We start from the raw sequence: 27500 nt of genomic DNA, 5'->3' as shown, positions 1-27500 counted from the left end.
TACTTTGTCCATTCTCTGGTTATTCTTTAGATAAATGTTAAGGAATTATCTCTCCAGTTGAATCCACCACAAGCAAATTCTCCTTCTCAAGCACACCAGGTTGGACGGGATTCAATCCTGACAGCAGGGCGAAATTTCGTTGTCTAAATGTTTACATGCCAGGTTCACCTACCTCCGCCTTGAACAACAACCACAGAATGGAAACGGCTCCTATCTGAAAGGGTAACAAGCAGACGGACTAAAACGTGCTTCTAAGAAAGGCTGAGTCAGCTGCCTGACCTAGAGCAGAGAAAGTTCCTCTCTTCTGTTTTCTAAAAAAAAAAAAAGCCATCGTCATGCCTTAAACTTATTGACCTCTCAGCAGCGCATATAGCGACATGACCCTAACGAAAAAATACTAAATGTGTTTCCCAACCATGTACAGAGTTGCATAGTAGGCTATGTCTTGCTGGTTTATTGTAATTCGCAAATTCATGGGGGACGTGTGTGCCTATTAATCAGGAATAAATCAATACACTTCACCGTCCCACAACTATGTACATGTTATGCTGCGCAGCCTTCCACTTCGGGGGAGCCTGACACTTCTGCCTGCTGCTGGAGACCCCAAACATTCTTGTTTCTTGACAGTTTAATGGGTTTCAGATGTGTAGCAGACTGCGACAGTTACACGGTCAAGCCACAGCATGTCAGCACAGTCTTCCCCACGCACGTTTATTCCACCGATGCTTTCTAATTGGTTAATACGCTAAAGGGGGCGGAGAAGTGTGGCTTCTGTGATGGTTAGGTAGCTGTCAATCGAGTGCGGCTGCGCCACGCCCCCTTTATTCAGGGCTGCTTCGCACAGTTGACTTTGACTCTTGGGACGGTCGGGTTTGTGGTTGGGTTTCAGAAGCAACCTGTGACATATTGCACACGCTTTGGACAGGATGTAGCTCGGTAGACAGTGCATCAAAAAAGAAAAAAGAAAAAAAAGAGCCTCGTCGCGGTGCAGCCAGAAACTTCAAAATAACAGTTAGAGTAGCAAGTTGGGGTCTGGAGGAAGGTGTTTAGCCATGCCCTGTTTTGTGATGGCAATGAACATGTTGTTAATATGACAAAATTTTGGTTTATGGTCGTTTTTGTTATGCGCAAAAACTGGATTCTCCTTTTCTACGAACTTCAGCACCGATCATAGTGGAAAAAGACAAGAGTTGGAATACGAAATAATGGCGACACAAAATGACTGCTGTGTCAAGGTTTGCTTAAGGTAAGCTACGGTCGGTAACTGAACGTTTCTGTCCCACCTTTGGTTGTGAATTACACGTGGACTTTAAGGTAACGTACATGTTCCTGTGCGGTTATTGTTAACACTGAATAAGGAATTTGGTGTTTCCTGATTACATTACAGGCATTTAGCAGACGCTCTTATCCAGAGCGACTTACACAACTTTTTTTACATAGCATTTTACATTGTATCCATTTATACAGCTGGATATATACTGAAGCAATTCCGGTTAAGTACCTTGCTCAAGGGTACAACGGCAGTGTCCTTACTCGGGAATCGAACCTACGACCTTTCGGTTACAAGCCCAGTTCCTTACCCACTGTGCTACACTCCGTCCTGATGTTTGCATTAGTCTCTGACACCCAGTGGTAATGAGATTTTCAAAACTCTATGTAGATGAAACTCTTGAGTAGATGAGGTTTGCATTACTGCAACATGTTTGGCTTCTGTATTGCAACATGTTGCTTCTGTGCAGTAGCCCAATGTGGACCACGTTGTCTGCTCGCTTCATTCGTGTTTAAGATCATTTGTAAGAACTAGCTAGCTAGCTACCGACCGAAAAGTTTGCATTTTCAAACACTTCTTTGGTCGAACTGTAGTGTGGAACAATTTGTTAGTGGGTGGAACTTGGGTGGCGTGTTGCTGCACAGGTGCGTCGTCGTTAGTATGCTGTCAGTCTGTGGGACTCGGCTGAATTTCCGCTTGAATCCTGGTGTGACTTATTGGCTGCTAAACCGATTGCAACTTTCAGTTAGGCGCGTTGTCACTTCCCGTTTTTAACTTTGTGTTTGTGCACGAATGAACAAAAGTGTACAAATGCCAGACATTGCAGCACTGATCAGTGTAATTGGCCCAACGCAAATGTGTGCCGTACAAAATAGTGGAATGCCGTGCATTACTTTTCCGTTGTTCAACAAATAGGTATGGCACACATTTATTTGCACTGCTTGAGGGAGGTAGCCAATTGCGTATACATCAAAAGTCGTCGCAATTCGTTTTCTATTTTATGAATATTTATTAGATTTTTGACATCGTACCCCGCTTGAATTGAGAGTTTGATGTTTCTCAGTAAACGCACGAGGGGAAGGGGATTTCAGATTGCTCCGCGTCTCTCAGGTAAACCTGGAAGGGACATAAATATATCATCTGGACTGTTGCCGTACGGAGGTCGGGCTGGTTTTCTGCTGGAGTGTGGTTTTCCAACGATGTAATCTCCGGAGGCTTCCCTGTCCCATTTAAACTGAGCAGCCAGGCCGACCAGGCTACACTTTGTTACAGCCATTGTGTTTTGTTGTGTTCAGCTCATGAATAAAACAAGAAAAAGTTGTAAAAAAATTTGTCAAATGAGGAAAACGTGCTACAATAAAGAGACAGTTGGATTTTACGCAAGGTAGTGCAAGCACCCACAACAATTAATTAGTGCCTTTTAACACGCTGTGAAGAGTAGGCTTAAGATACATTTAAAAAAAAAAAATTCCAGTACATTTAATTTCAGCTGCATTGGCTTGCGCACGCCACTTGCAACATGAATCCCACAGAGCTTACGGTTTTTATAATTGATGCCAAACATATTATACTGCCACGTCTCCTAATTACCAGAAATCCCAGAAGTGTAACTGTATCTTGATCGGCGGGCAGGGGTCTGAAAAGAGGTTTTCTTTCATCATACTTCAAGAGGTGAAAGTGTTGTGGTGGAGACATGGTTACTCAGTTGTGTGGAAGCTGATCCAGTCTCAGAACTCACGCGTTTTCCTGGTTAATTTGGTTAATTTGAACGAAAGTTGTGAATTATGAATCATACAAGGCAAGTGATTTTGTGTTTGGGTAAATGGATTCCAATAGTAGCATCACTGGAACCATCAAGGCTGAAGGGATAAGACCAGGAATGGCATAGCCTACAGTGAGACAGAGTAATAAAATGCTTTGGCTACAGGGGAATGTAGTTGTGTTTTTGCTTTAAACCCCATGAAAATGAACAGTCACTGTGAAAGTATTCAAGGCCTGGATTGTATTTGTGGAGGGATGGCCAGGTGAAACGCATAGTATTGGCCTTTGTGTAACTTTGAACTTTAATTTGCCCTGCCACCACCAAAACCACCATCATCAAGTCTCTCAATTCTGTCACGTTAACTGTGTTTCTGACTGAAACTCGGGGAACTACATATCCCACCAGCACTCTTTGTATTGTTGACTTCAGGTTTTGCATATGAAAGGCAAAGGGCCAGATAAGGTTTTGGAAATGGGGTTGATGGGAGGTGCAGTCCTGAGTGTGTCAAACGGACCACAGAATTAGCATCCTCTGTGTGTGTAAGAGTCTTTGGGTCTGCTGATGCATCATGCTCTGAGATACAACTCTGACTGGTTTTAAATTTACATCCTGTTCTTTGAGCTGATGTTCTTCCATCAGCTATCTAAATGTTTCCCTAGATGTGTCTAGTTCTTCGGATGTGTCATGTCTTCTATCAAAAGTGAAAGTGTACTTGTGGACTTGGGTGTTTCGGTTTTAAAGGGGAATTGCACTTTATAACACTTCTGGGGTCATTTTCACACCTATCCGGGCTTTTGTGTGCACCCCAGACAATTTTTAGGTTGCTTGCTTCAGTATTTAGATATTTAGATATACCTGTGTAAGCAAACCCCCCCCCCACCCCCCATCCAATAGAAGCCCATTCAACATCAAACACCACGTTAGACTCATTGTAAACACACGTCCCTGCTTCTCATGACTGATATTGTCCTTCTAATGAATATGTTGCCCTTCATTTTTCGATTAGTTATTTCATTTTAAATGTCTAATGTTAGAAACAAAGACATATTTTTTTAGCGCAAGTCCACATAGTAGTACGGTTTCCGGTTTTTTCTTCTTCAATTTAGTTTTGCGGCAAAATCGAGAAGAAGCGAAGCAAAACATTCCGTATTTCCATTTTATTCCCGTTATTTCCCGATAATTCCCATTAATTCCCATTAATTCCCATGGAAAGTTTCCACATTGAATATTCCCAGAATTTTGCAACCCTAACCTGGACTAACTGCCACCACTCTGTGTATCATTTCACTCTAAATCCCCCTTTCATGACACTCATGTTACATGTACCCCCATTCCAGCACTTTTTAGGGGTCCAAGCAGCGAAGCTGGTGGAACCCTATTGTATCTGTTAGGATTAGACTATTATTATTATTTTTATTATTTTTCTCCGCTGAAAGTGTCTGAGGCCCGGCAACTACAAATTGTAGACCAACCAAATTTGGTAGGTGGGTTTCTATGGTCCCCCACTACTCAGGCACTACAAATAATCTATGTCGGCCAGATGGTGGCGCTATAACAAAGGGTCATGTTTAAAAGGGCATAACTCCCACACCATATGTCAGATCAACACAAAACTTCATCGACCGATGCATCTAAATGTGCTCTTGCTATTGGGACCACCTATGTCTGCCATATTGTTTGCCCGCCATTTGGACCTTTTTATTATTTGCAATGCGGAAGAGCTGTAGCTCCACATCTAAAGTGTTACGACATCTAGTAAACTCTTTTACGGCAAGCGGCTAGAAGGCATCCATGGCGACGCAACTAAGTAATCCGACACCGTTGGGTCTAGTTGTAATTTGTATTTGTCCTAATATTGTAGCTTGTTCTTCTCCCTAGTTTGGCTTGGCATAAGTTAGGTCAGAATAATGTTAACTGCATGAACTGAACTGTGTTCTTGGCTATAAATAGCTGTACGAAATGTGTATTGTACCTTATTGGACCTATGTTATGTAGTTGTCCAATGACCATGATATGCGCTTTTGTATGTTGCTTCGGATAAAAGAATCTGCTAAATAAATGTACTGTAATGTAATGGATCAGGACCCATCTCTACAGAATCTCCAGATGGACTGCTCTGTCTTATAGCATGACAAGTTCTGTCACAGATTCTGGATGCAGTGAGGAAGTCAGTGGTTTTGACGCAACGCTGTCACTTATAAATAGATTTGGGGGAGAAAACTGTTCACCAGAAACCGCTGGTGAACCAGAGCAGAGATAACGGGAGGTCATCACAGGAGGTGGAGGATGTGTGTCTGCTCTGGACTTCAGTCAAGAGTTTGATAAGACTGAGTTTAGATAAGACTTCTTCTGTGGGTCCTACGGAAGCATGCTGGTGCTCCTGACCCCATCCTCCACACATTATTTATGCCACTGTTTGCTGCCACTGTCTGAGAATAAACAGAACCGGAACTTTGAAACTGCATCAACTGAAAAATGTCTCTCTTTTTAACTTTCACACTTTCTCTTCTTTTGTCAAAACTGATCCTTACAGAAATACTTGTGAATATCTGGGGCATGTCTTGTAAATGTTAGGATTTGGCATAGTGTTTGCAAACAAAAGCAGCTGCATAAGTCTAAGACCTTTAGATTTAGACCTAGACTCTTGATACACTTTTCTTTGAACTTATAAGTGTCTACTTTATGTTTCCTGCCAAGGAACTTCTTGTCCAGTGTTGGGTTGATGATACAGTCGGAACATCACAAAGAAGACATCATAAAGTCTGCCTGATTAAAAGCAAATTTGTGTTGCAAATAGAAGCACAACAAATAGACCTCTCCTCGGCAAATAGACTACTCCTCGGTTAACACTAGCATAACGTGGGGTTCCTCAAAGCTCCATTCTGGAATCTGTGTTGTTCAGTCTCTACTGTGTTGTTCAGTCTCTACATGCTGCCACTGGGAAATATCATCAGAGAACATGGGATTCATTTTCATAGCCATGCCGATGATACACAACTGTACATCTCTTTATCACCCAATGACATCAGCCCTATTGATAAACTGGCTCAATGCATTGACCATATCAACCTGTGGATGTCACATAATTTCTTGCAATTGAACAAAGACAGAGGTTCTAATTATCGGAGCAAAGGTCCAGAGAGAGAGATTATGCACTAATTTAAAATCTCTGGCGCTAAATGCCAAGCCCTTAGCAAAAAATCTTGGCGTGCTTCTAGACCCTGATTTGAATTTTGAATCTCACATCAGTAATCTCACTAGAACCGCCTTTTCTCACCTTAGAAATACTGCTAAACTACAAATGTTTCTCCCCCAGGCAGATAATGAGAGACTTATGCATGCTTTTATCACTAGCAGGCTTGATTACTGCAATGCTCTCTTCTCTGGTCTATCTAAGAAAGCTGTAAATATACTACAGACCATTCAGAATGCAGCAGCACGTGTGCTGACCAAGGCCAGAAGGAGAGCACACATCTCACCTGTCCTAAAGTCCCTTCATTGGTTGCCTGTCAGTTTTAGAATAGATTTTAAGATCCTCTTGTTGGTGTTCAAATCACTCAGTGGACTAGCACCTGAATACTTGTCAGACATGCTTTCAATGTATGCTCCCTCTAGATCACTCAGGTCCTCTGGCACTGGACTTTTAGTTGTTCCCTGGGTCAGGACAAAGACCTACGGGGAGGCGGCATTTAGTATCTATGGTCCTCGCCTCTGGAACAGCCTTCCTGAGAAGCTGAGGGCATCACAATCTGTAAACACCTTTAAAAGAAATCTTAAGACATACCTTTTTAGCTTAGCATTCTCTTAATCCATTTTATTTTAATCTTTTAATTTAATTTTTTATTTTAAATCTTTTAGATTGAAATACAATTTTAATTTTATTTTAATCCACCCTCTATACTACCATTTTCTTATTTTCACTGTATTGTTGTATTTTCATTTGTATTGTTGTATTTTTATTGTGTTGTTAAACACCTTGTATTGCAATTTTGCACGAAAGGCACTATATAAATAAAGTCTGATTGATTGATTGAACACATACAGTGTCTTTCACAATGAAACAAGTAAATCTCCAATGGGTCCAGACAATAAAATGGGGTTTGGTGCTAATAAAATGGCGTTCTCATGTGTTTAATTTAAAAGCCTTATTGAGGTAGGTACAGAGTGTGAGGTAATTTTCCTGGTTTTCGTGAGGAAGCGGTCCGAAGCCTGTACCGGGTTGACTTTGTGGGGGGTTCACTAGGCATTCAGTAAGTGGGTGGGCTGTGACATTAGCCCTGGGTTATAAGGAAGTGGTGCATCATCCTCCTGGATCTGGTTCAGAGGAGTTGTTGAACAATTTTAGTTGGGCAGAAATGAAAGGTTTCATGGCTGCCCCAGGGCATGCTGGGTAAAAACATCTTGAGTGTAACAGTGCCGACACTGTTGTACGCCTGGACCCAGGGCCTCCTGAAGCTTGTGATGCACGGCACAGAACCCTGTGCCGTACGGCTCTTTCCGAACTGTTTTATAACTACGCTCACAGGATAACTACGCGTTTGAATGTTCTTGGGAGCGATCAGAAAATTGCGATGTGATGGAAAGTGTTTGAAACATTCTTGTGAATTTTCAGAAGCAGACCTGCGTCTGTGCTCTAAAACAATGAACAGACCAGGACATTTTTCAGGGGTTTAAGTTGTGTGCTTTGGCTTCTGCCTGCAGCAAGGTTGCGGTGCTTGGAGTGAGTGTTTATTTATAATACACGCAGTAGTCTGTCGGTTGCTTTTTGTTGCGATGACATCAGTCAATCAGCCACTTTTATGTGTGGCCATATATGTAAACAGATTGACTCGCAGAACTTTCACAATGGACCTTTCCTACATGTAATATAATGGGACAAACAAACAAAACCCATTTTGGCCAGTGTGGAAGCACCCAAAAAGAAGGATGAAGCTGTTACCCTGGGAGAGGAGGGATATAGAGAAGAACAGCACGTTTGCACACTAAACACAAACTCATAGGGGTGTTAGGGGCGACAGGCCCACGCAGGTCCTCCGACTGCGTGATTTATGCTTTGTGTACAGTAATGGTGTTCAGGTGCTTTTCTGATCCAGTCTGTTCAGGGATCTGATGGGATCCCTTAACACAGTACAAAGCTCTTAAAAGTCCACTGGACACCCCCATCCTGGGAGCAGGGCTGTCTGGGAGTGTGGGAGGCAGGGTTGTGTTGGGGTCAGTTTATAACAGAATAAAAATTCGACTGATTATTTGAAAAAAATACTCTTATGGACACTTTTTAAATGAATGAATTGAATTTTAGGCAATTACCTGAACTGACAGAATTGAATCCAGGGGCAAGTGCAGTGCATTGGGGAAATGCAGTGCATTGAAACCGTTTGCCTGCTCCTCTGTGTGTTTGTTCCTCTGTACGTGACGAGTACAGCTTGTGACGCAAGACAGATTTCACAGAAATATGACAGTAAAGTGGAATCCAACATCTAATCAGCTTTGAGGCCTGGCCCAGATGGGCGAGTGTGGCCGGTGTGTTTGTGACTGAGGCTCACCACTAGGCAGTTAAGCCGTGATGCAAAAAATAACCTTTCAGCATTTTCTTCCTGCCCCAGCAGAGGATAAAACATACGATAAGCCGGTGATGTATCAGATACATCAGTCCACACAGTAGCAGACTGCGCCATTACGCAATCTGGAGGGGGGGGGGGTGTTCCCGTTTCCCTACGAACGTTCTTCATTGATGAGCTTGGCTCGCAGCACCTACACTGGCTCGCACCTACGGACTCTTTTCTCCTGTGAACCACGTAGACAGCGGGTCCTGCAGCCCCTTCCCCAGCACTTCCTCTTTCAACAGACAGATGGTTCCGGAAATGTGGCAGGAAGGGTGTGGTTACCCCTGACGAGCGTGCGTTCGCCGCCTGTAAGCGAGGCCTCACAGCCCCGTGTGCACACACTGATCCGGCTTCCTGTTTACAGTGATCAGTGTGTTTCAACACATTCAAATGCCCTTTATACGCTGTGTTTGCCAACTCCCCCTAAATATTCACTTCTACGGACATAGAGGAAGCACACAGGCACTCTCGCTGGGGTTAGCTTGAACATCCAGGGTAATATTGAGAGCAGCAGCCAAAACCAATCGTAGAAATAACTAATTTCAGAATGCCTCTTGGGAATATTTAAAATCCGTTTTCGTTTGCAGAGTTAACAGAACTCTGGCTCAGTAGACAAAGGCAAGGTCAAACTCTTCTGTTTACTTGTGAAGTGCCCCACAGTCTTGCAGCAGATATTGGCTCAATCTGTGGACTGCAGCATCTCATCAGCTCTCATTCATAGTGATCTGTGGGGATCAGATCTGTCCTCAAGCAATTACACATAGGCTTTGTCACAATCAGCGCACTTGCCTACTAGTGAGTTTACACATTGTTTACAGCTTGTATATGACTTGTATACGTAATAGTAGGCAAGTGCACTGATTAGGACACAGCCCTAGAGTACTTTTCCATCTGCAGCCATGGACAGTAGCCTCAATGTTATTAAGTAGGCTAGGACAAACTAATTTAGTTGCAATTATGCATCATTGCGTGCAACATGTCTATAATCTTATTAAGCTAATTTTATTGATTTAGTAAATACAACGATCAGAAAATTATTTTTTGAGTCTACTTAATAATATTGTGTACAACCATTAGCCAACATTTTTTGTGTGTGTATCGTTATGTATCTACTGTTGGGCAGAGCTAATAGCTTAACTAGCCTATGTTTTCCAGTACCGTGTGTAATTTCTATTTCTAAAATCAAATACAATTGTGGGCTAGCTGTATTGGCATAAAGCAAAATCATCATATCTGGACAAAGAAAAATCCTCGTTTATATTTAAAACATAAGGAAACATATTGAAAGGAAAACCAAAAATAGAGCAGATTGTATCACCACCACGATTGCCTTGCGCCAACTACTTTGCCAATGTTTGTTACTAACATGTAAAATATAAGCCACGTTGTATAGAAAATCATTCGACCGGTATCATATCTGAACAAAATCCCAGCTTTTAGATTCACACCATTATCTGTTGGATATTGAAAGCAAAATTCCCTGGCTAAAATGGGTTTGTCACCACAACTGCTCTGCCCCATATAAAATGCAAGTTATCGTGTTGGTCGATCGCAGTCAAGGTACAGTGTGGTTGAAGAAAGTTCAGTCCATCTGGCAACCATGACGTCCATGGTAGAAGGTATCATGGTTGCCCCTAACAACAGAACCCCCCCCCCCCCCCCATACACACACCCCCTACACCCCTATATTCTGGCCTCCGTAAACACAGAAGCGAAACCAGGGTGGGAGAAAGTGGGCCGGTGATGCAATCACTGCCACTATTGGAGGGCGGAGTCACAGGCCTGGCCTCGCTACAGAGAGAAAGAGGAAGAGAGAGGGAGGAGGGACGGAGGGAGGGCAGGAAGTGTCCCCTTCTCTTTAGTGTCAAAGGGCTGCTGCAGAGCAAACAAACATCAGCCCATTGAGAGAGACACAAAGAGCCACATTTATCAGTTTATCGTGGAGGACTTCAGCCAATTAGCCAATACACTTAATACAGGCTAATGGAGTCAGGGTCACACACAGCTGTGTCCCTGTTGGATTTCCCCATCCACTGTTCGCTCCAGGAGGCCCTCAGCACACAGCACTGTGTTTTGCAATGGAGATTAGGTCTTTGGTATTATTAACATTTAGCTAACAAGTGTCTAAAACATATTTTCATGTAAAGCTTTGATTTATCAGCAAAAAGTGATTGAGACTGTCTTTCAGTTTGCACTTCATGTGGAAGTGTTATTTCTCCACATCAGGAGATATTTTTTTGCAGTTTTATTCTGTGGTGAGAAGGCTATCATCAGTGTCAGGATGTTATTAACTGAGTGGTGGATTGAGTAGCAATTGTATTTAAGTTAATGCGTTTATCATATTGCTTACATTTAATCCCTCACACCCTGTCAGGATAAATGGTGAGGTTAAAGTTGGAGTTAAAGTTGTCCTGTCAGTTCCCCACTATCTGCTGAGCTAATATTCTAATATGCTGGTTATTGGCCCAAGACTTGTTTTCCAGGACACTGCTGATCATTAGGAGTCAAACAAGACACTACACATGGTAGCAGAACTTCAGTTGAACCCATTGTTTCTTTTTTTAGCTGCGACTGCTGCTCTATAGCTCTGTCTGTCGGTGGGTCGATTGATTGGGTGGTTGGTCGGTTGGTCCACAAAAGTGTCCCACCCCAGGAGGCTGAAATTTGGCATGGACATTGGTCATGACCGGAAGGTACAGCAGAGTAACTTTCAGGCCAATTGACCAAGAGGGGGCGTGGCGACGGGCGTGGCCTATCACAAAAAGGGGCATAACTCCCGAATGGATTCACAGATTTGCACAAGATTTTGTGGAAAGGTTGGTCATGAGCCAAAGAAGATGTCACGTGTTTGTGTGAGGGTGTGTGCGTGGATGCATGCTCACATGGATGTATGTGCGTGTGGGGTCGCAGCTATTGTGGTTTCGCGCTTGTTTCTTGTTGTGGTAAGTTTTGGTCATGAAATGTCCAGACACAATGTCATTATAACAACCTTTTACATCCTCCTCCCTTTTCAACTTACCATTTGCAAACTCTTTATTTTTTTTCTTTATTTCTGCTCCAGTTTTACCTTTGTACAGTAAATAAAAATGGGCCAGGTTACCACAGAGAAACAAATCTATCCAAAGTAAAATAATATGTAGAACCGTAGAACAGGAAATCAGAAACATAACAGAAAGAAAACTTGACTTTCAGTTTCTTCTCATGTTAACACGCACTTTCCCGTCAGCTGCCTTCAGGGTGGTATATTTGTCTTTCTTCCCTGTTTATGGACTCAGCAATATTAGACAATCCAAATTTGTTTTCTCAGGATTTCAGGCTGTTTTCAGATGTCTACTGTTGGTAGTTAACGTTGGGCTAGTGTGCATCTATAGTGAACATACAAGAAATATTCAGGACTTTTTAAAAAGAATGTATGGTAGGTGAAAGGATTTGATGCACGTGCTTTTACTGGAAGGCCGACGATACCTCAACACTTTGGGTTTGCAGTAACATTATTTATAGGAATTAGCAGATGGTTTTACTCATTTACACAGTTTCAGTTTGCTGATGAAATTTGCTTACCTAGCTTAAGGGTACAGTGACAGTGTGGATTCAACCGGCCTGCTCTTGAGTTATAAGCCCAGGTCTCTAACTGTTATGCTAAACTACTCACAAAATGTGACAGTAACAATAATATCAAAATTAAATACACAAGTGACAAAGTAGTGTTAGACGGGAAGTGGATGTATTTGTCGGAACATATGTATCTACTTCTCCACAGATACGGATTACTTTTTGTAGGCAAGTCACACTTGTACTAGGTGTGCTTCTTGCATCAGCCCACAGTCTTGGCGGTCTGATGAACAGCGAGGCCTCTCGCTCCAGTTCGTGAGCGCGCGCGCATCTCAGTCCTGCTGGGTATTAAGCACCTTCAGTGCGGCAGTAAGTAGATTAGGGCTCTGGAGGCTCATGGATTGTCCTGAGGGGATTGTCTGCTCACATGCTGAGCAATTTTTGCCGGTTTTGGCAAAACAGAAAAATCCCTGGTAACCTCAGAAGGTGACCTCACAAATGTGGAGTGGGGAGATCTTAATGCCAGTCCTGTCCTGCTAGTGCAGTGGTCCAGGCTGCCTGTGTCTGGGAGGGTCTGGCTGAATGTTGCTTTGGCAGGCTGCAGTGGATGATCTCTGCAGATGCCTGAGTAGTGTTTAAAGTGGAGCCATCACACCAGGTGTTTCCCAGTTAACACTTTTTTTTGTTGCATTTTACATTTTTTTAAATTTATACTTATGAAAGTATACATACAGCTTTACTGTGACACTGTAAAAAGATATAATGTTCTTTTCCTGCTGGATGGGGCCAGTCTGCCTGGTCTACCTGAAAAGGACATGTTCTGTGGGGACATTGTTATGAAATGCGTGGCGTTTTAGCAGGACTTTTTTCAAGGGACTATGGCCCTGCTGAAGAGCCCATTGAATCAGAGAGGGACTGAGGATCGATTATTGGGTAAGGGAGAGGTCTCTCTGCTAGATTATGGATTAGTTTAAAAAAAACAAAAACAAGCGTATTATGAAAATGGCAGTAAGTGATGTTAGGTGTGTGTGTGTGTGTGTCTTACTGTCTGAGTCTCTGTGAGTGCATGTGTGTCTGCGTGTAAGCTCTCTCTCTCGTGCTCACAAACATACACACACGCACACACAAACACTCATATGGACAAACATGCTCATCTGCACACATGTACACATGCATCTATGCACAGTATAATAATAATAATAATAATAATAATAATAATAATAATAATAATAATAATAATAATAATAAATTATTTAAACTGAGGGGTGTTTAGCTTTATTTTATTATTATAAAAGGCAGCACAACCAGAAACTCATTTATCATTTATAATTATTGTGCTTTAAAGCTCAAAGTTAAAAGCAAGATAAAAACTTTTTTCCTCATTTAGCACAATGTGTCTGCAGAATCAAGGAAAAACTCATTTAATATAAACAACTAAATTATTTAGGGGTTATTGTTAGGTAGATTTTTAGCTTCTAGTGTAAATTATAAGATCTTCTCTAAATAATAAACATATTTACATTTAGTAAACTATTTTATCCTGACCGAATTACATGGCTTAAATTTTTAGAAATACTATTAAAATATTTACTGAATCAGTTCACCTTGAGGACCTTGCTCATGGGCTACCTGACCATGATGCTTCTCGGCCCCCTGAGATGTTTGCTTTAAGTGTCTGTGTTATTTCGGGAGTTCTGATGTCAGAAATGTCACACTGGATGACTTGGTGTGAATACGTGGTACAGCGGTCTGCAACCCAACCTGAACCCAACAGGCCCAATGCTGTATGCTGGGTTTAGCCTGGGTAGGATCGCGTTAAATGCATGGGGCTTGTGGCTGTATTATACCACTGGAGGACTGATGAGTTACCTGGGGACTGGGAGGGAGGTGTCCTGAATGAGCCCAATAAAAGCCTCTCACAGGAGTCTTGTTGAGGCACAGTGACTTTTAAGAGACTCTGAAAGGGTGCAGATGTGCCTGTAACTGTGGCCCTGACACCGGCCTGTGAATCTGGGGGGCGGGGGGTGCTGTAATTCGTTTTGAAGATTGCTTGTGTGTGTGTGTGCATGCTTGTGTGTGTGTGTGTGTGTGTGTGTGTTTGTCTGTCTGTCTGTCTCTGTTGTGTGTGTGTGTGTGTTTCTGTGTGTCTCTGTTTTGTGTGTAAGTCTGTGTTTGTGTGTGTACAGTATCTGTCTGTTTTGTGAGTCTGTGTGTGTTTATGTGTCTGTCTCTTTTCTGTGTGTGTGTGTGTCTTTGTTTTGTTTGAGTCTATGTTGTGTAAGCGCTTGTCAAAAACCAAGCATCACTTTATCTGTGTTCCTGTCTGTAGTAATATTTAGGCATGTTATCCCTGGAATGAACATTGTCTGTGAACAGGGACCCTTCCATTACTGGGGCAGCTTCTATTAGGCTCAGTCACACTGGAAGGTCATGGGTTCCAATCCCAAGACAGGACTCTTCTACTGTACTAAGAGTTTAAAATGCCCAACATGCAAATCAAAAGTGCATTGTGATTACCCACTTCACAAATGTGTGGCAGGTGGTATCATGTCTGTTATACAACATCATGGTAGTTTATTGTTTGTGCCAAATGTTGCAATAACATTAATATGAAATGACAAATTGCATTGGACAGGAGGTGGAAAAAACTTGTAACGGCTTTTACATGTCCTTCCTTTCAATTAGCATGGCATGCTCACAAATGGAATTTAGTGATTGAAGTCAATTTATAATTGTTGAGTTCAAAATGGCAGCACTCAAACAGGTGTTAAGTCCATTGTAGATGTTTTTGCCTGTTCTTATCCAGAAGTGTGGCTACATAGCACACACATATTGAGCTACTGCAAAGCGCCCTCCCCTGTCGGATTACATTACATTTATTTGGCAGACACTTTTATCCAAAGCGACATACAAAAGTGCATTTCATGGTCATGGACAACTACAAAACACATGTTCAATAAGATATGCGGTCAGGTCATCAGAGGATCGGGATTTCCTCCACTTCCTCTCTGCAGCCCGCAGTGATGTTCTGCTGGAGTGTAGTGACTCAGTCAGCCATGGGCAGGTGGGTGAAGAGCATTCTGGTTTGGAGACAAGAGGACAAAGTGAGTCGAGGGACTAGGAGAGGCAGGAGTTGAAGGTGGAGGTAGCAAGATCAACTGGCAGGTTAGAGAAAGAAGCAGGAGGGGGAAGTGTAGAGAGAGCAGTGGAGATGAGGGAGGATTTTGACAGAGTAGAGAGATTTCTCCTGAAAGTTACTGTGGGTGAGCTGTTGAATGAATTGTGAGGGAGTAAGTAGGAGAGGGAGAAAGAAAGAAAGAAGTGGTCTGAGACATGGAGGGGCGTCACCGTGAGTTGGGGAATGGAGCAGCTTCTGGTGAATACAAGGTCTAGTTGGTTACCAGCCTTGTGTGTGGGGGGAGAAGAAGACTGGGATAGGGCAAAAGACTGGAGGAGTGAGGCAACCCTGGATAGTTGGGAGGTCTCTGGTGGGAGGTTGAAGTCTCCCAGTAGAATAGCAGGAGTGCCATCCTTGGGGAGGGAGCTCCAGCTCATCCAGGAAAGAGCCGAGTGGACCTGGAGGACGATACAGGACAGTAATGTGAAATTTTGAGGTATGAGTTACAGTAATTGCATGGAATTCAAAGGAGGAGGGAATAGGGTTAGGACTGGGGAGGACACAGAACTTCCAGGACAAGGAAATGAGCAGACCGGTGCCCCCGCCTTGGCCAGGATTATTATTTCACGGGTCCAGGATCCCCCCTCCCCCAGGGCAGAGGGGCAGAGAGACAGTGGGGCCAGGGGGCCGGGGGAGTGGGGGAGAGGGGTGTGAGCTGATGAAAGAGGGATTTGACCCAGATTGGTGGCACAGTGGTGTGGAAATGGGTGGGGCTTAGTGACATCGGCCTAATAAATGCTCATCTTCTTACCCATCTCTCTGTGAGCAGATCCAGCTTTATCTTGCCTCCTCGTCTAAATAAGACTGTAAAAAGCTTGAGACTGTCTCAGAATAAGTTTTTTCCTCAGAATAAATTCTCTTCCAGGGCCCCCTTGTGTTTTTGAGTTGGGGTCGGGGGCTTTTTCAGAGGGCTGTCTTCAACAGTACAGAGATTTCACCTCCTTTCACCTCTTCCTTTTTTTTTTTTTTACTCCAGATTTTTTTTTTCCCTTTCTAAATTTTTCAGGGTTGCATCAAATAGGCCTACCCATTGAGCTACCCCTCTTTGTACCCAGTACATAACTTAATATGTCAAATAAAGGTAATGATAACAGGGTTTAAAAAAGCTATAACACAGATTCTAGGGCCCTACATTAAGAGCTAAAAGCTGACTGGAGATTTGAAAATATGACTATGTAATGTGAATGTTGTTATAAATAAGTCATTTATTCAACACACATTTAAAAAAATCAACAACAATTTACAGCATAGCAGAGTCTTACAAAGAATCCGACATCAATGTACATTCCAATGTCTTGGAATGCTGTGTTTTCAACGACAACAAAATTAATTAAATTAAATTAAATTAAAATAAATAATATCAAAGTTTTTGCACTCTACAAAAAACTTGAAAAAGTCCTGATTGGCTATTGATTCTTACAGCCTTGGAATGCTGGGGACATTTCAACAACAACAAAATAAATTAAAATAAATAATATCAAAGTTTTTGCACTCGACAAAAAACTTGTATTCAAGTACTGATTGGCTACTGAATCTTACAACAACCTGGGAATGCTGGGCACATTGAAATAGGGATGGGAATCGAGTTATCCTATTCACTGGAATAGTATGCCTCCAAGCTTATTGATTCCGCTTATTGATGCCAGCATGTTTTTACGACAGCTGCGCATTGCAAAACAATGACGTAACGCCTTGGGGGAGGCACGCACACAGGCAGGTGTTTGCCTGCGTCCGAATAGTCAAAAAAATTATGTCCTATGTCCTTTTCCTAACCACTTTTCCTTGACCTTGATGGAAAACGTCATGAGGTCAAGGAAAGATGTGAAGGAGAATTGATATGGACTTAGGAAAAGAGAACTGCGGTGCTAAGAGAATCTGACCGTACTTACACTAGGCTACGTAATTATGCGAGTGCAGGTGTATGAGTGTGCAGGTGTATGAGGGTGCTGGTGTATGAGGGTGCAGGTGTGTGAGTGCTGTTGTATGAGAGTGCAGATGTATGAGGGTGCAGGTGTGTGAGAGTACTGGTGTATGAGAGTGCAGGTGTGTGAGGGTGCGGGTGTGTGAGGGTGCGAGTGTATGAGAGTACTGGTGTATAAGAGTGCTGGTGTATGAGAGTGCTGGTGTATGAGGGTGCTGGTGTATGAGAGTACTGGTGTATGAAGGTGCGGGTGTATGAGAGTGCTGGTGTATGAGAGTGCAGGTGTGTGAGGGTGCGGGTGTGTGAGGGTGCGAGTGTATGAGAGTACTGGTGTATGAGAGTGCTGGTGTATAAGAGTGCTGGTGTATGAGGGTGCGGGTGTATGAGAGTGCTGGTGTATGAGAGTGCCATCTGAACTGTATTCCGTGGTCAGTGGGAGGGGTGAAGCTGGCATGATGCTGCTGGACTTGCAGGTCCAGCTATTTGGGTACCCAGCTACCAAGGGAGGGGACGGGTGATGGGTGGGAGACAGTGGCTGAGCCATCCCACCGTCCCCCAGCACTAGCACCCCCCCTAACCCACCCCCTCGCTCCCTCACTGATGTCATCCTCACTTAGTCATGACCTCACCCTCCTCGTGGTTTTCAGACATCAGTGGGGCTCCTGTCACAGCCCAGCTGTGCCTGCCTCTCTCTGGGGGGCTGCGGGGGATCCACTTCTTAGATCCACCTCTCCTCTGCTTAGCGCTGTCAGTGTATGTCTTTCATAGTACTGTTTGAGCTGCTAGGGTGCGAAATAGTAAACAGTCACAAATCCAGGTCAGTTTTTATTTAAAATTGCAGTTTGACCCCGAGCTGCCAGTCGTGCTCGCAGTCTTCTCTGCAGCAGTCTCATTCCCTCCTGTGGGGGCTGGTTGGACAGTAATGGCTGTGCTTTGGTGATGTTTAGTGTTCAGCGGAGCACTGTCTGATCTGCCTGGTGGAGATGGCGCTGCAGCCGTGGTGAAGCTCTGTGCCCAGCTCTCTCCTGTGCCAGCGACAGGGCTTTTCCTGCCATGCTAATGCCTGTGCCAGCACCTGCTTTTCCATGGTGGTCTTCTGCCACCCCTCCGTATCTCTAACCCAAGCTTCTCGCCCCTTCTAATCCCCTGAATTCTGATTGGGCCAGTCAGTGTCAAGGTGAGGACCTGCTCCTGCTGCTTCTCAAGGGTGCAGTTATCAAAGGTAGCCTGTTTAATGCAGATATTAGCAGTTGTCTTTCAGTAGGTGCATGATGTTAACACCACAGGGATGTTTTATGGGATGGATTTAGTCTGAACTCGGCACAACCGAGGCCCGTGCTGGGTAAGCCCGTGGGACCGCAGTGTGAGGCTTTAGGTGCAAACTCAGGCCTAGCCAGCCTGACTGGAAAACCAGACACTCAGCACCCTGTCTTTCCGGCTTCTAAAGTTCAGAAGAGGGAGCAGGGAGGAGATACAAACTGTTCTCTGGTGTAAAAGCCATTTTTCTATACCCAGCCATTCTATTTCCATCCATGTAACTGAAGTGAGAGGTATCGTCCAAGGAAAGGTATTTCCCTCAGTGTTGTGCTGGCAGATTACTGCTAAAGTTCCTCAGCACCAAGTTAATTCATAGCTTTTTTTAATTTGTAGCCTATAAATTGGCCCCTAAAGTTTCTGTGTAGATTTCTGAACTGCCTGTCCATTCATTAAACAAATGGCCTTCTTCTATTACTGAAAAAAATTAAACGAATATTCCTCCCTTCACCACTATGCAATGTGAGCAGTGTGAACTGTGTTGTGTTGTGTTATTTATTTATTTTTTGCTGTTGCTGATTCAGAGGCATGTTCTGGGAAGTTTACTGGTGAAGTGAATAATGTAGATTGCTGTTTGAAGGAAGGGTTCATGAGCACGTAAATGAAGTAGATGGATCACACAGAGTTCAGACTCCTCAGTCAGACCTCTCTATATATTTTTTAAAGTATCCAGTGATCCATCTGATGTGGGAGAGCGTACCTTATCCAGTGATCTTGAGTGTCTGATGTGGGAGAGGTACCTTATCCAGTGATCTTGAGTATCTGTATTTAGTTCTTTAACTTGAACTTGCAGTTCGATAGGTATGACAGGTGTTCATATGGCTCTGCTAAAATGGATATAAAATCAAAAAAATTTTATCTGCTGCTTAAATATGATTTATTGCCTGCATTCATGCATTTAAGTGCCCAAGAATGATCTTTAAGAATAAGCAACATGAATGAGTCTGTGCACTGTGTTTGTTTCTCTGTATGATTAATGTATGAGTGCCTAATATAAATGATGTTTCCGCCATTGCGGCTCTTTGAAAAAATTGAGCCACAATGACTGAAACATCACTTATTTGGTGGTAATTATACTGGGGAGTGAACACAGTGTGTGGACTCATCAGGCTAGTTTCACACAGTCCACAGCGCATTACACTAATATCACTGTCTAGTTGCCATGAATAAATCCAGTGGACTGTATCTGGAAGTCGTGCCGTGTGGAAGCTGGATTCCCTGTCCTCTTGGATGATTTACTGCTTTTCTGCAGTCCTGTACTTTCCCCAGCTGTTCACAGAAACTGTTCTGAAAACATCTCCGCCCCCTGTCATCGTGCGTCCAATGGTGTGAGAGCTCCACCCCCCCACCCCCCAGTCCGGGTGACTTGAAAGATGCTGCTGTGTGCCACCCCACCCCCCCGCCTCGCTGCTGGGCTGGCAGCTGTGTGGGGTGCAGGTGTGAGGGCGCAGCTGGGCTGCTGTTAGGGTGCTCATCTGTGCGCTGTGTGTGTTTCTGCCAGCTGGGCTAATCCTAATCGTTCTGCTCCTGTTCCCTCAGCAGTGCTGCTCTGTACAGGGATGGGACACCTCCTTCCCTGCGCCGAAAGAGGCGGTCCTAAAATCGAATAGGCTGTAGCTTACAATACTTAACATTACAGGCATTTAGCAGACGCTCTTATGTGTATCCTCTTACACAACTTTTTACATTGCATCCATTTATACAGCTGGATATATACTGAAGGTCCTTACCTATTATACTACACTGTGACCCACCGTAGCTCTCTGTTATGCCACGGAAAGAGCCTCAGCCTTTCACTGAGGGGATGTCACTCATTTGTGCAGGATGTGCGTGTCAGCTGGTCACACCATGGATGTGGGTGTGCGTGTGCTTGTGTGTGCATGTGTGCAGGAGCGTGCGCGTGTGTGTGTGTGCGTGCGTCCATGCGTACATGTGTGCTTGTGTGTGCATGTGTGCAGGAGGGTGCGTGTTTGTGTGTGTGTGTTTGTGCGTGTGTGTGCTTGTGTGTGCATGTGTGCAGGAGCGTGCGCGTGTGTGTGTGTGTGCGTGCGTCCATGCGTACATGTGTGCTTGTGTGTGCATGTGTGCAGGAGGGTGCGTGTTTGTGTGTGTGTGTTTGTGCGTGTGTGTGCTTGTGTGTGCATGTGTGCAGGAGCGTGTGTGTTTGTGTGTGCGCGCGTGCGTGCGTGTGTGCTTGTGTGTGCATGTGTGCAGGAGCGTGCGTGTTTGTGTGTGTGTGTGCGTGCGTGTGTGTGCTAGTGTGCGCATGTGTGCAGGAGCGTGCGGACATATTTGTTTGCATTTGCGTGCGTATGCACTAGGGCGTGATCTTCCTGCCTGTCGCAGGGCTCTGGGTGGGTCTGAACAGTATTCGTCTGCAGTGAGCATGCTTAAGCCTGGGGACTGCAGTCATGCAAATGGCCTGCCTGCCTGCCTGCCTGCCTGTGGCCTTCCCACACCAGCCTATGCAAACCTGCCTCTATCTATGCAAAGCCCTCCCTCCTGCTGCACGCTGCTCCGCTCGCTCAGATAACACAGGGGGGAGCGGCACCGCTGGAGCTTTCCTCAAGACCGTCTGCATCAAAAGCTGTAAATTCTGCTCATTATAAAGGTGCTATTCGGGGGGGGCTACAGTGTGGGGAGGGGCTGCAGTGTGGGGGGGGGGCTACAGTGTGGGGAGGGTTTGCAGTGTGGGGGGGGGCTGCAGTGTGGGGGGGGTTTGCAGTGGGGGGGGGGGGGGGGCTGCAGTGTGGGGGGTTGGGCTGCAATGTTTTCTTGTGTCCAGGGTCCACTTCTGACAGATTTTTTAAAAAAAGGCTAATTTCCTGTACAGAAATTGAACCTCATCCAGACACTCTTGGTCACATTTCTTCAGTGATCCGTGATGCAATAGAGGTGTGTAACTCTTGAGTAGGACCTCCATAAGTCTTGAGGTACTTAATGGGTTTATAGAGACCAAATTACTTTCAGCTTCTTGCCCTTTCAGGCCAGGTTCCTTTCGTTTGATCCCCGGTTTGGGGCGATGCTGTGAAAAGTTTTTTCCTTATCGGAGTTCAGTCGGCGTTGAAAAGACATCCCAGTGGAGACATGACACAAAGCCCGTCATTATCTCCGGGAGGGTTTGTAGCTTCAGATAAACTGGGCCCTTGGAGCCCAGCCCAGTTCTGATCCCCTCTCTAAACGTTTGGCTGGTAATCCGCCGGATTCACAATCGGGCCATTGTCTGGTCCTACTGGCCGGGGGACGGGAGGGAGGGAGGATTGCACCACTGTGGCCACCGTACCGTCCCAATTCATGTGTTTAGCCTGCTTCTGCGCTGCGAGTTTGTTGCCATGGAAAACGGCTCATCTGACCTTTAACCCCGACAATTACACTCGTGGTTGTGGGAAAGAAAGGTTCCCAAGTTTGAGTCGCCTTTACTTTTTTGTTTTCTTCTTTTTTGTTTTCTTTTTGCTTTAGCCAACAACAATAGTTTCCTGTCAAAAGCACTGAATTAAAAAAGCATTTAAACAAGATCATAACAAAGCAAGCCCTGTGAAGGTGAAGTGGTGATAGAGCCTCCTAGTTGTACCCAAGGAGATTCAGACATGAAGGCAAGCTATTCCACACATTGACCACTCTCGGTGTGAAAAAAAATTTCCTAACGTCTGTGTAAAATTTACCCTTTGCCAGTTCCCATTTATGCCCCCTCGTCCTGCTAACTGAACTCAACTTGAATAATTTCCTATAGTTCACTTTGTTAATCCCTTTAATAAATTTAAAAGCCTCAATCAAATCTCCCCTAAGTCTCCTTTTACTAAGCTTGAAAAGTCCAAGCATCTCAAGCCTTTCCTCATAACACTTATCTTTTATACCCAGAATCAATCTGGTTGCCCTTCTTTGGACCTTTTCCAGCGCCTCTATATCTTTCTTGTAGTACGGTCCCCAGAACTGCACACAATACTCTGCAGTGTGGTCTGACAAGGGTATTGTATAGGGTGAGTAACCATGCCCTGCCAAAACATGATTTTTCCCCAGTCATTCCCCACGCATATTCATTAGCACACGTTAATCTCCCTGACCTGTCCCCATCTGTGCCGGTCCACCGAAGGGGTGAGGCGGGGAGAAGACTGGGGAGCCAGTCCAAGAAAAGAGAATAGTCCCCATCCCAGCTAAGCCACTGCAGAGCCCAGTGATCATCTTCATTTGTTCTTGCGGTTAATAAACAAAGGGATTGGAGTGGAGACTATATCCCATAACAAACCCCACCCCCTTCCCCCGGGCCAAGCTGGCATTCCTGCCCGTCACTGCGCATGCAAACCCAAACTCCTGTGTCATGAAAACACACGTGTGTGAGCGGTGTGTGTGAGTGGTGTGTGTGAGTGGTGTGTGAGCGGTGTGTGAGCGGTGTGTGAGCGGTGTGTAGGTGGTGTGTGAGCGATGTGTAGGTGGTGTGTGAGCGGTGTGTGAGCGGTGTGTAGGTGGTGTGTGAGCGGTGTGTAGGTGGTGTGTGAGCGGTGTGTGAGTGGTGTGTGTGAGCGGTGTGTGAGCGGTGTGTGTGAGTGGTGTGTGAGTGGTGTGTGAGGGGTGTGTGAGTGGTGTGTGTGAGCGGTGTGTGTGAGCGGTGTGTGAGGGGTGTGTGTGAGCGGTGTGTGTGAGGGGTGTGTGAGCGGCGTGTGAGCGGTGTGTCAGTGGCGTGTGAGCGGTGTGTCAGTGGTGTGTGAGCGGTGTGTAGGTGGTATGTGAGCGGTGTGTCAGTGGTGTGTGAGCGGTGTGTAAGTGGTGTGTAGGTGGTATGTGAGCGGTGTGTCAGTGGTGTGTGAGCGGTGTGTGTAAGCGGTGTGTGAGCGGAAGCACGCGTGTCAGGCGCTGCCACATATGTGCCAGCGAGTCACAGCTTGTCTACGTTAGCGACAGGAAGAACATGAACGCCGGCGAGAGAAAAAGCAGTCCTCAGGAGTGTACGGTTCAGAGCGACACTGCAGAAGGTCCACTGGCCTCTTCAGCTGAGTCCTCTCTCTGAAGAGTTGCTGGAAGGATTTGTTGAGAGGTTGTAGTCCGATGTTGCACTCTGTTCTGAGAAACGGGGAGGTAGACCTGTGGTCATGATTCCAGGTGGCTTGAATAACAGATTCAGTGGGCTCATCAGATACTCAGGCCCATATTCTTAACATTTCAAGTTCTGAATCGCAACCTGTGAAGATGAAACATAAAAATTTGATGCATCTTCTGTGAATTCATCAATGGGCTGTGAGCACTGAAATGACTGTGGCAGTGGATGGAAATGTACTGAAAGCACTGGGAACTGCTGCTACCGGCCTGGTTACCAGAGCAGAGCGGAAAGAGTGTAGGAGTGGAGTATCTGGTGAGTCATATAGAGAATCTGCGCTTGTGTGCGCTGATCTGTGCTGTGGGAGGAAACTGCTTTGCTCTCTTCCTCTGTGGTACTGCAGGCCTGTGGGGAAGTGACATCTCAGGGAACACGTTTTCAAAAACAGTTTTAAAGAAGTCTCCATATGTCATTATGCTCGATTAGACTCTCGCCCGCACGCAGGCACACACACGCAGACACGCACACACACACATATGCACGCGCACGCACACACGCACACACACACATACTTGCACACACACACGCACACACACACGCGCGCGCACGTTTATAGTGTTCCCCCCTCAGTCCCCCCAGGCAGGCTGCTGTAGTCTCACCCGATGGATCCTGTGGGCAGCCTGTGGTGGAGCTCGGCTCGTACAGCTGGTCAGGAGGGTGAACGTGTGGATGCTAACATCCGGTCAAACAAGTGGCACTGTCGCACCCATCACAGTTATGCATGGCTTGTGCTTCTGCCATCATGGCCAGTCACTGGCCAGTCATTTCCATGTCCCGCAGCAACAACAGATGTTCCCGCTGTTTTTGAAAAAAGACGTACGGTACAAAACGCTGCCTATTACAGTTACTGGGGTCGAGTGGAAGTGTCAGTTGTTCATTATGCAAATGTTGTTCAGTGCGCAGGCCTCTTTTACATTTACAATGTAAATAAAAGTCATGTTGAGAAACGGCGCTGTGTCTCTCAGATGTTACAGGTTGAAATCCTGGGTGGGACACTGCCACTGTGCCCCTGTAAATAAGATACTTAACCTTATTTACTGCACTCATATATCCAGTTGTGAGTGTATGACATATTAAAAATGTGCATGTCAGAGTGGATATGGTGTGTCTGTTAAGCCGATAATAAAAACAGGCAACATAGAACAAAAAATGGGCTACATGATGGAATACAGAGTTCCAGGAGTTTCAGTGCCAGGCTCAAATGATATCCTGGCTAACAAAAAAATGCAATAATGAAAACTTTGAATGGTTATTAGCCCAATCTATTTTGATACTGAGCATGAACCTGATACTAATGTCAGGAGCTGGGATGCTGAGCTGCAGGATGCTGAAGTCAGTACCTTTTCTCCCTGAGCTAGTGTGAGAAGCCTTCTGGGTTATGTGTAAAGCATAAGGGGGTGACTGTGGTCCATTTGGTGTTTATTTGGCAGTTACCGTACCTTCGGAAAGTATTCAGACCCCTTCACTTTTTCCACATTTTGTTACGTTGCAGCCGTATTAGCAGTTATAACCAAGCAGTTACACACCTGATTCTACTAATCAAACACTGGAGTCTTTGCTAAGGAACTTGATTAGTGGAATCAGGTGTGTAACTGCTTGGTTGGAATGAAAGCCTGCACCCACACCGGGCCTTTCTGGATAAGATTGAGGACCTCTGATCTAGTGCCTCTTAAGTGTGGTAGGAGTAGTGTCTTGTGCAGTCTTTGGTAGCACTGTGTGTTCATGCAGGTTACTGTGCTGACACTGCTGTGTGTAATCCTGCAGTGTAATCTTTCTTTGGTAGCCCTGTGTTCATGCAGGTTATTGTGCTGACACTGCTGTGTGTAATCCTGCAGTGTAATCTTTCTTTGGTAGCACTGTGTGTTCATGCAGGTTATTGTGCTGACACTGCTGTGTGTAATCCTGCAGTGTAATCTTTCTTTGGTAGAACTGTGTTCATGCAGGTTACTGTGCTGACAATGCTGTGTGTAATCCTGCAGTGTGACTTTGTTCTATATTTTTACTCAGGGTCCGCCCACAGATGGCGAAGGAGAAGATCGAGGGGTGTCACATCTGCACCCTGGTGCCCCCCGGAGAGCCCCAGGTGCTGCTGGGAAAGGACAAGGCCTTCACCTACGACTTTGTGTTCGACACAGATGCGCAGCAACATCAGATCTACTCCGCTTGTGTTCACAAGCTGATTGAGGGCTGCTTCGAAGGATACAACGCCACTGTGTTTGCCTACGGCCAGGTCCGAGTTCAACAGACAAGCTGTAGAAACACCGATATAATATGCCAATATAATCAGCCAATCAGTGTCTTAAATGAAGAAATTAAGTGCTGAAACGCCAAAAACCTGCAGACACTGGTCCTACAGGATTTGAATTTGAGATCATTACTAATGAATGCATATTGTGTGTGTATGTTTCTCTTCTACTGTGTGCATGTATGTGTGCATGCGCGTGCGTGTGTGTGTGTGTATGCGTGTGTGTATACGTCTGTGTATGCGTACGTGTGTGTATACATGTGCGTGGGTGCATGTGTGTATGCGTGTGCATGTGTGTGTGTGCATGTGTGTGTGTATCTGTGTGAGTACATGTGCGTGCGTGTATACATGTGCGTGCATGTGTGCATACGTGTATGTGTGTGTATGCTTGTGCGTGTGCGTGCTTGCGTGTGCGTGTCCATGCATGTGCGTGTGTGTGTGTATGCTTGTGCTTGTGCGTGCGTGTGTCCATACATGTGCGTGTGTGTGTGCGCGTGCATGCGTGTGTGTGTATGCAGACCGGCTCAGGGAAAACCTACACCATGGGCACGGGATTTGATGTGAGCGTGCTGGAGGAGGAGGAGGGCATCGTTCCGCGGGCGGTGCGCCAGCTGTTCCAGGGCATAGAGAGACGGCGGGCGGAGGCGCGGGAGCAGCCCCCTGAATTTAAAGTCAGCGCTCAGTTTCTGGAGGTGAGCGTTCTTTATGCATCTATTCAAAGAGAAGCGGTCCGCCTGACCACCTGACCACCGACCCCTGCAGCTCCGTGTGTGGGTGACCAGGAGGATTCCAATTTGAAATTAAAAAATTTGAAAAATTAAATAATTCTTAAAAAAATGTTTACAGCCCAAATCTGCGTGGTGCAATGCTACCTTTGATAGTCCCTTCAAGATTTTGCAGAGTTTTTTTGTGATTGTTGCGATCAAAAATGCTTGATTTTGCAGCGGCTTTTCTCAAAAATTGCGATGCAATTTGTGAAGTTTTAGGTGATTTGTCTGCGGTGAAATCGCGGGAATTGGCAAACATTGCAAGTCGAGGAAAAAAAATTTTGGTAGCCTGATTCTCATGATAAGACCACATTTCCCATAAACCCCGTCACTTCCTGTTTTGCTGTTTGCTTTGATGATGAGAGGAGAGGTTGAAGAGCCTTGCTAACTGTAAATGAAAAGTTATTTTAATACAAAGTTTCCGAATGGACTTCTGGAGTAAACCAAGTTGTATGCAGTGATGAACGGTCTTTCCCTGCGGAGCAACAAGTAACGTTACACAGGTCGAGCTTTTTTATGACCGCAGCATTTTGCATATTTTCTATATGTGTTAACGCATATATACGGCTCTTTATACAGCTCTGGATTTGGACATTTAATGCAGAGAAATCACGGGAATTTAGCAAAATTTGCATTAACTATTGCGATCGCAAGATCGCGATTTCCTGGAGGGACTACTTTGACCCAATTTATGAAATCGCACCAAAATGATTGTTGCAGGAGACGGAAGAATTAGTCATGGCTTAGTAGACACTTACCAGAAAAAAGGCTGCGGGCAGCCAGAATTTAAGGAAGAGCT

General features: G+C 45.0%; 1 protein-coding gene across 5 annotated transcripts in view; it reads left to right on the top strand.

The window, feature by feature from the left end:
• The first annotated feature begins 832 nt into the window (after window positions 1-832).
• Window positions 833-27500, top strand: part of LOC118208123 (kinesin-like protein KIF21B) — an 89086-nt gene continuing 62418 nt past the window's right edge. For all 5 annotated transcript variants that reach the window (XM_035382469.1, XM_035382468.1, XM_035382470.1 and 2 more), the window contains exons 1-3: window positions 833-1246; window positions 25697-25919; window positions 26453-26626. In XM_035382469.1, the coding sequence (XP_035238360.1) occupies window positions 1206-1246; window positions 25697-25919; window positions 26453-26626 (438 nt within the window). In that variant the 5' untranslated portion in view covers window positions 833-1205. The remainder of the gene's footprint in view (window positions 1247-25696; window positions 25920-26452; window positions 26627-27500) is intronic.

The sequence above is a fragment of the Anguilla anguilla genome, chromosome 11 (assembly GCF_013347855.1).
Source record: "Anguilla anguilla isolate fAngAng1 chromosome 11, fAngAng1.pri, whole genome shotgun sequence".
Taxonomy (NCBI): domain Eukaryota; kingdom Metazoa; phylum Chordata; class Actinopteri; order Anguilliformes; family Anguillidae; genus Anguilla; species Anguilla anguilla.
This window is presented reverse-complemented; position numbering and strand designations above follow the sequence as displayed.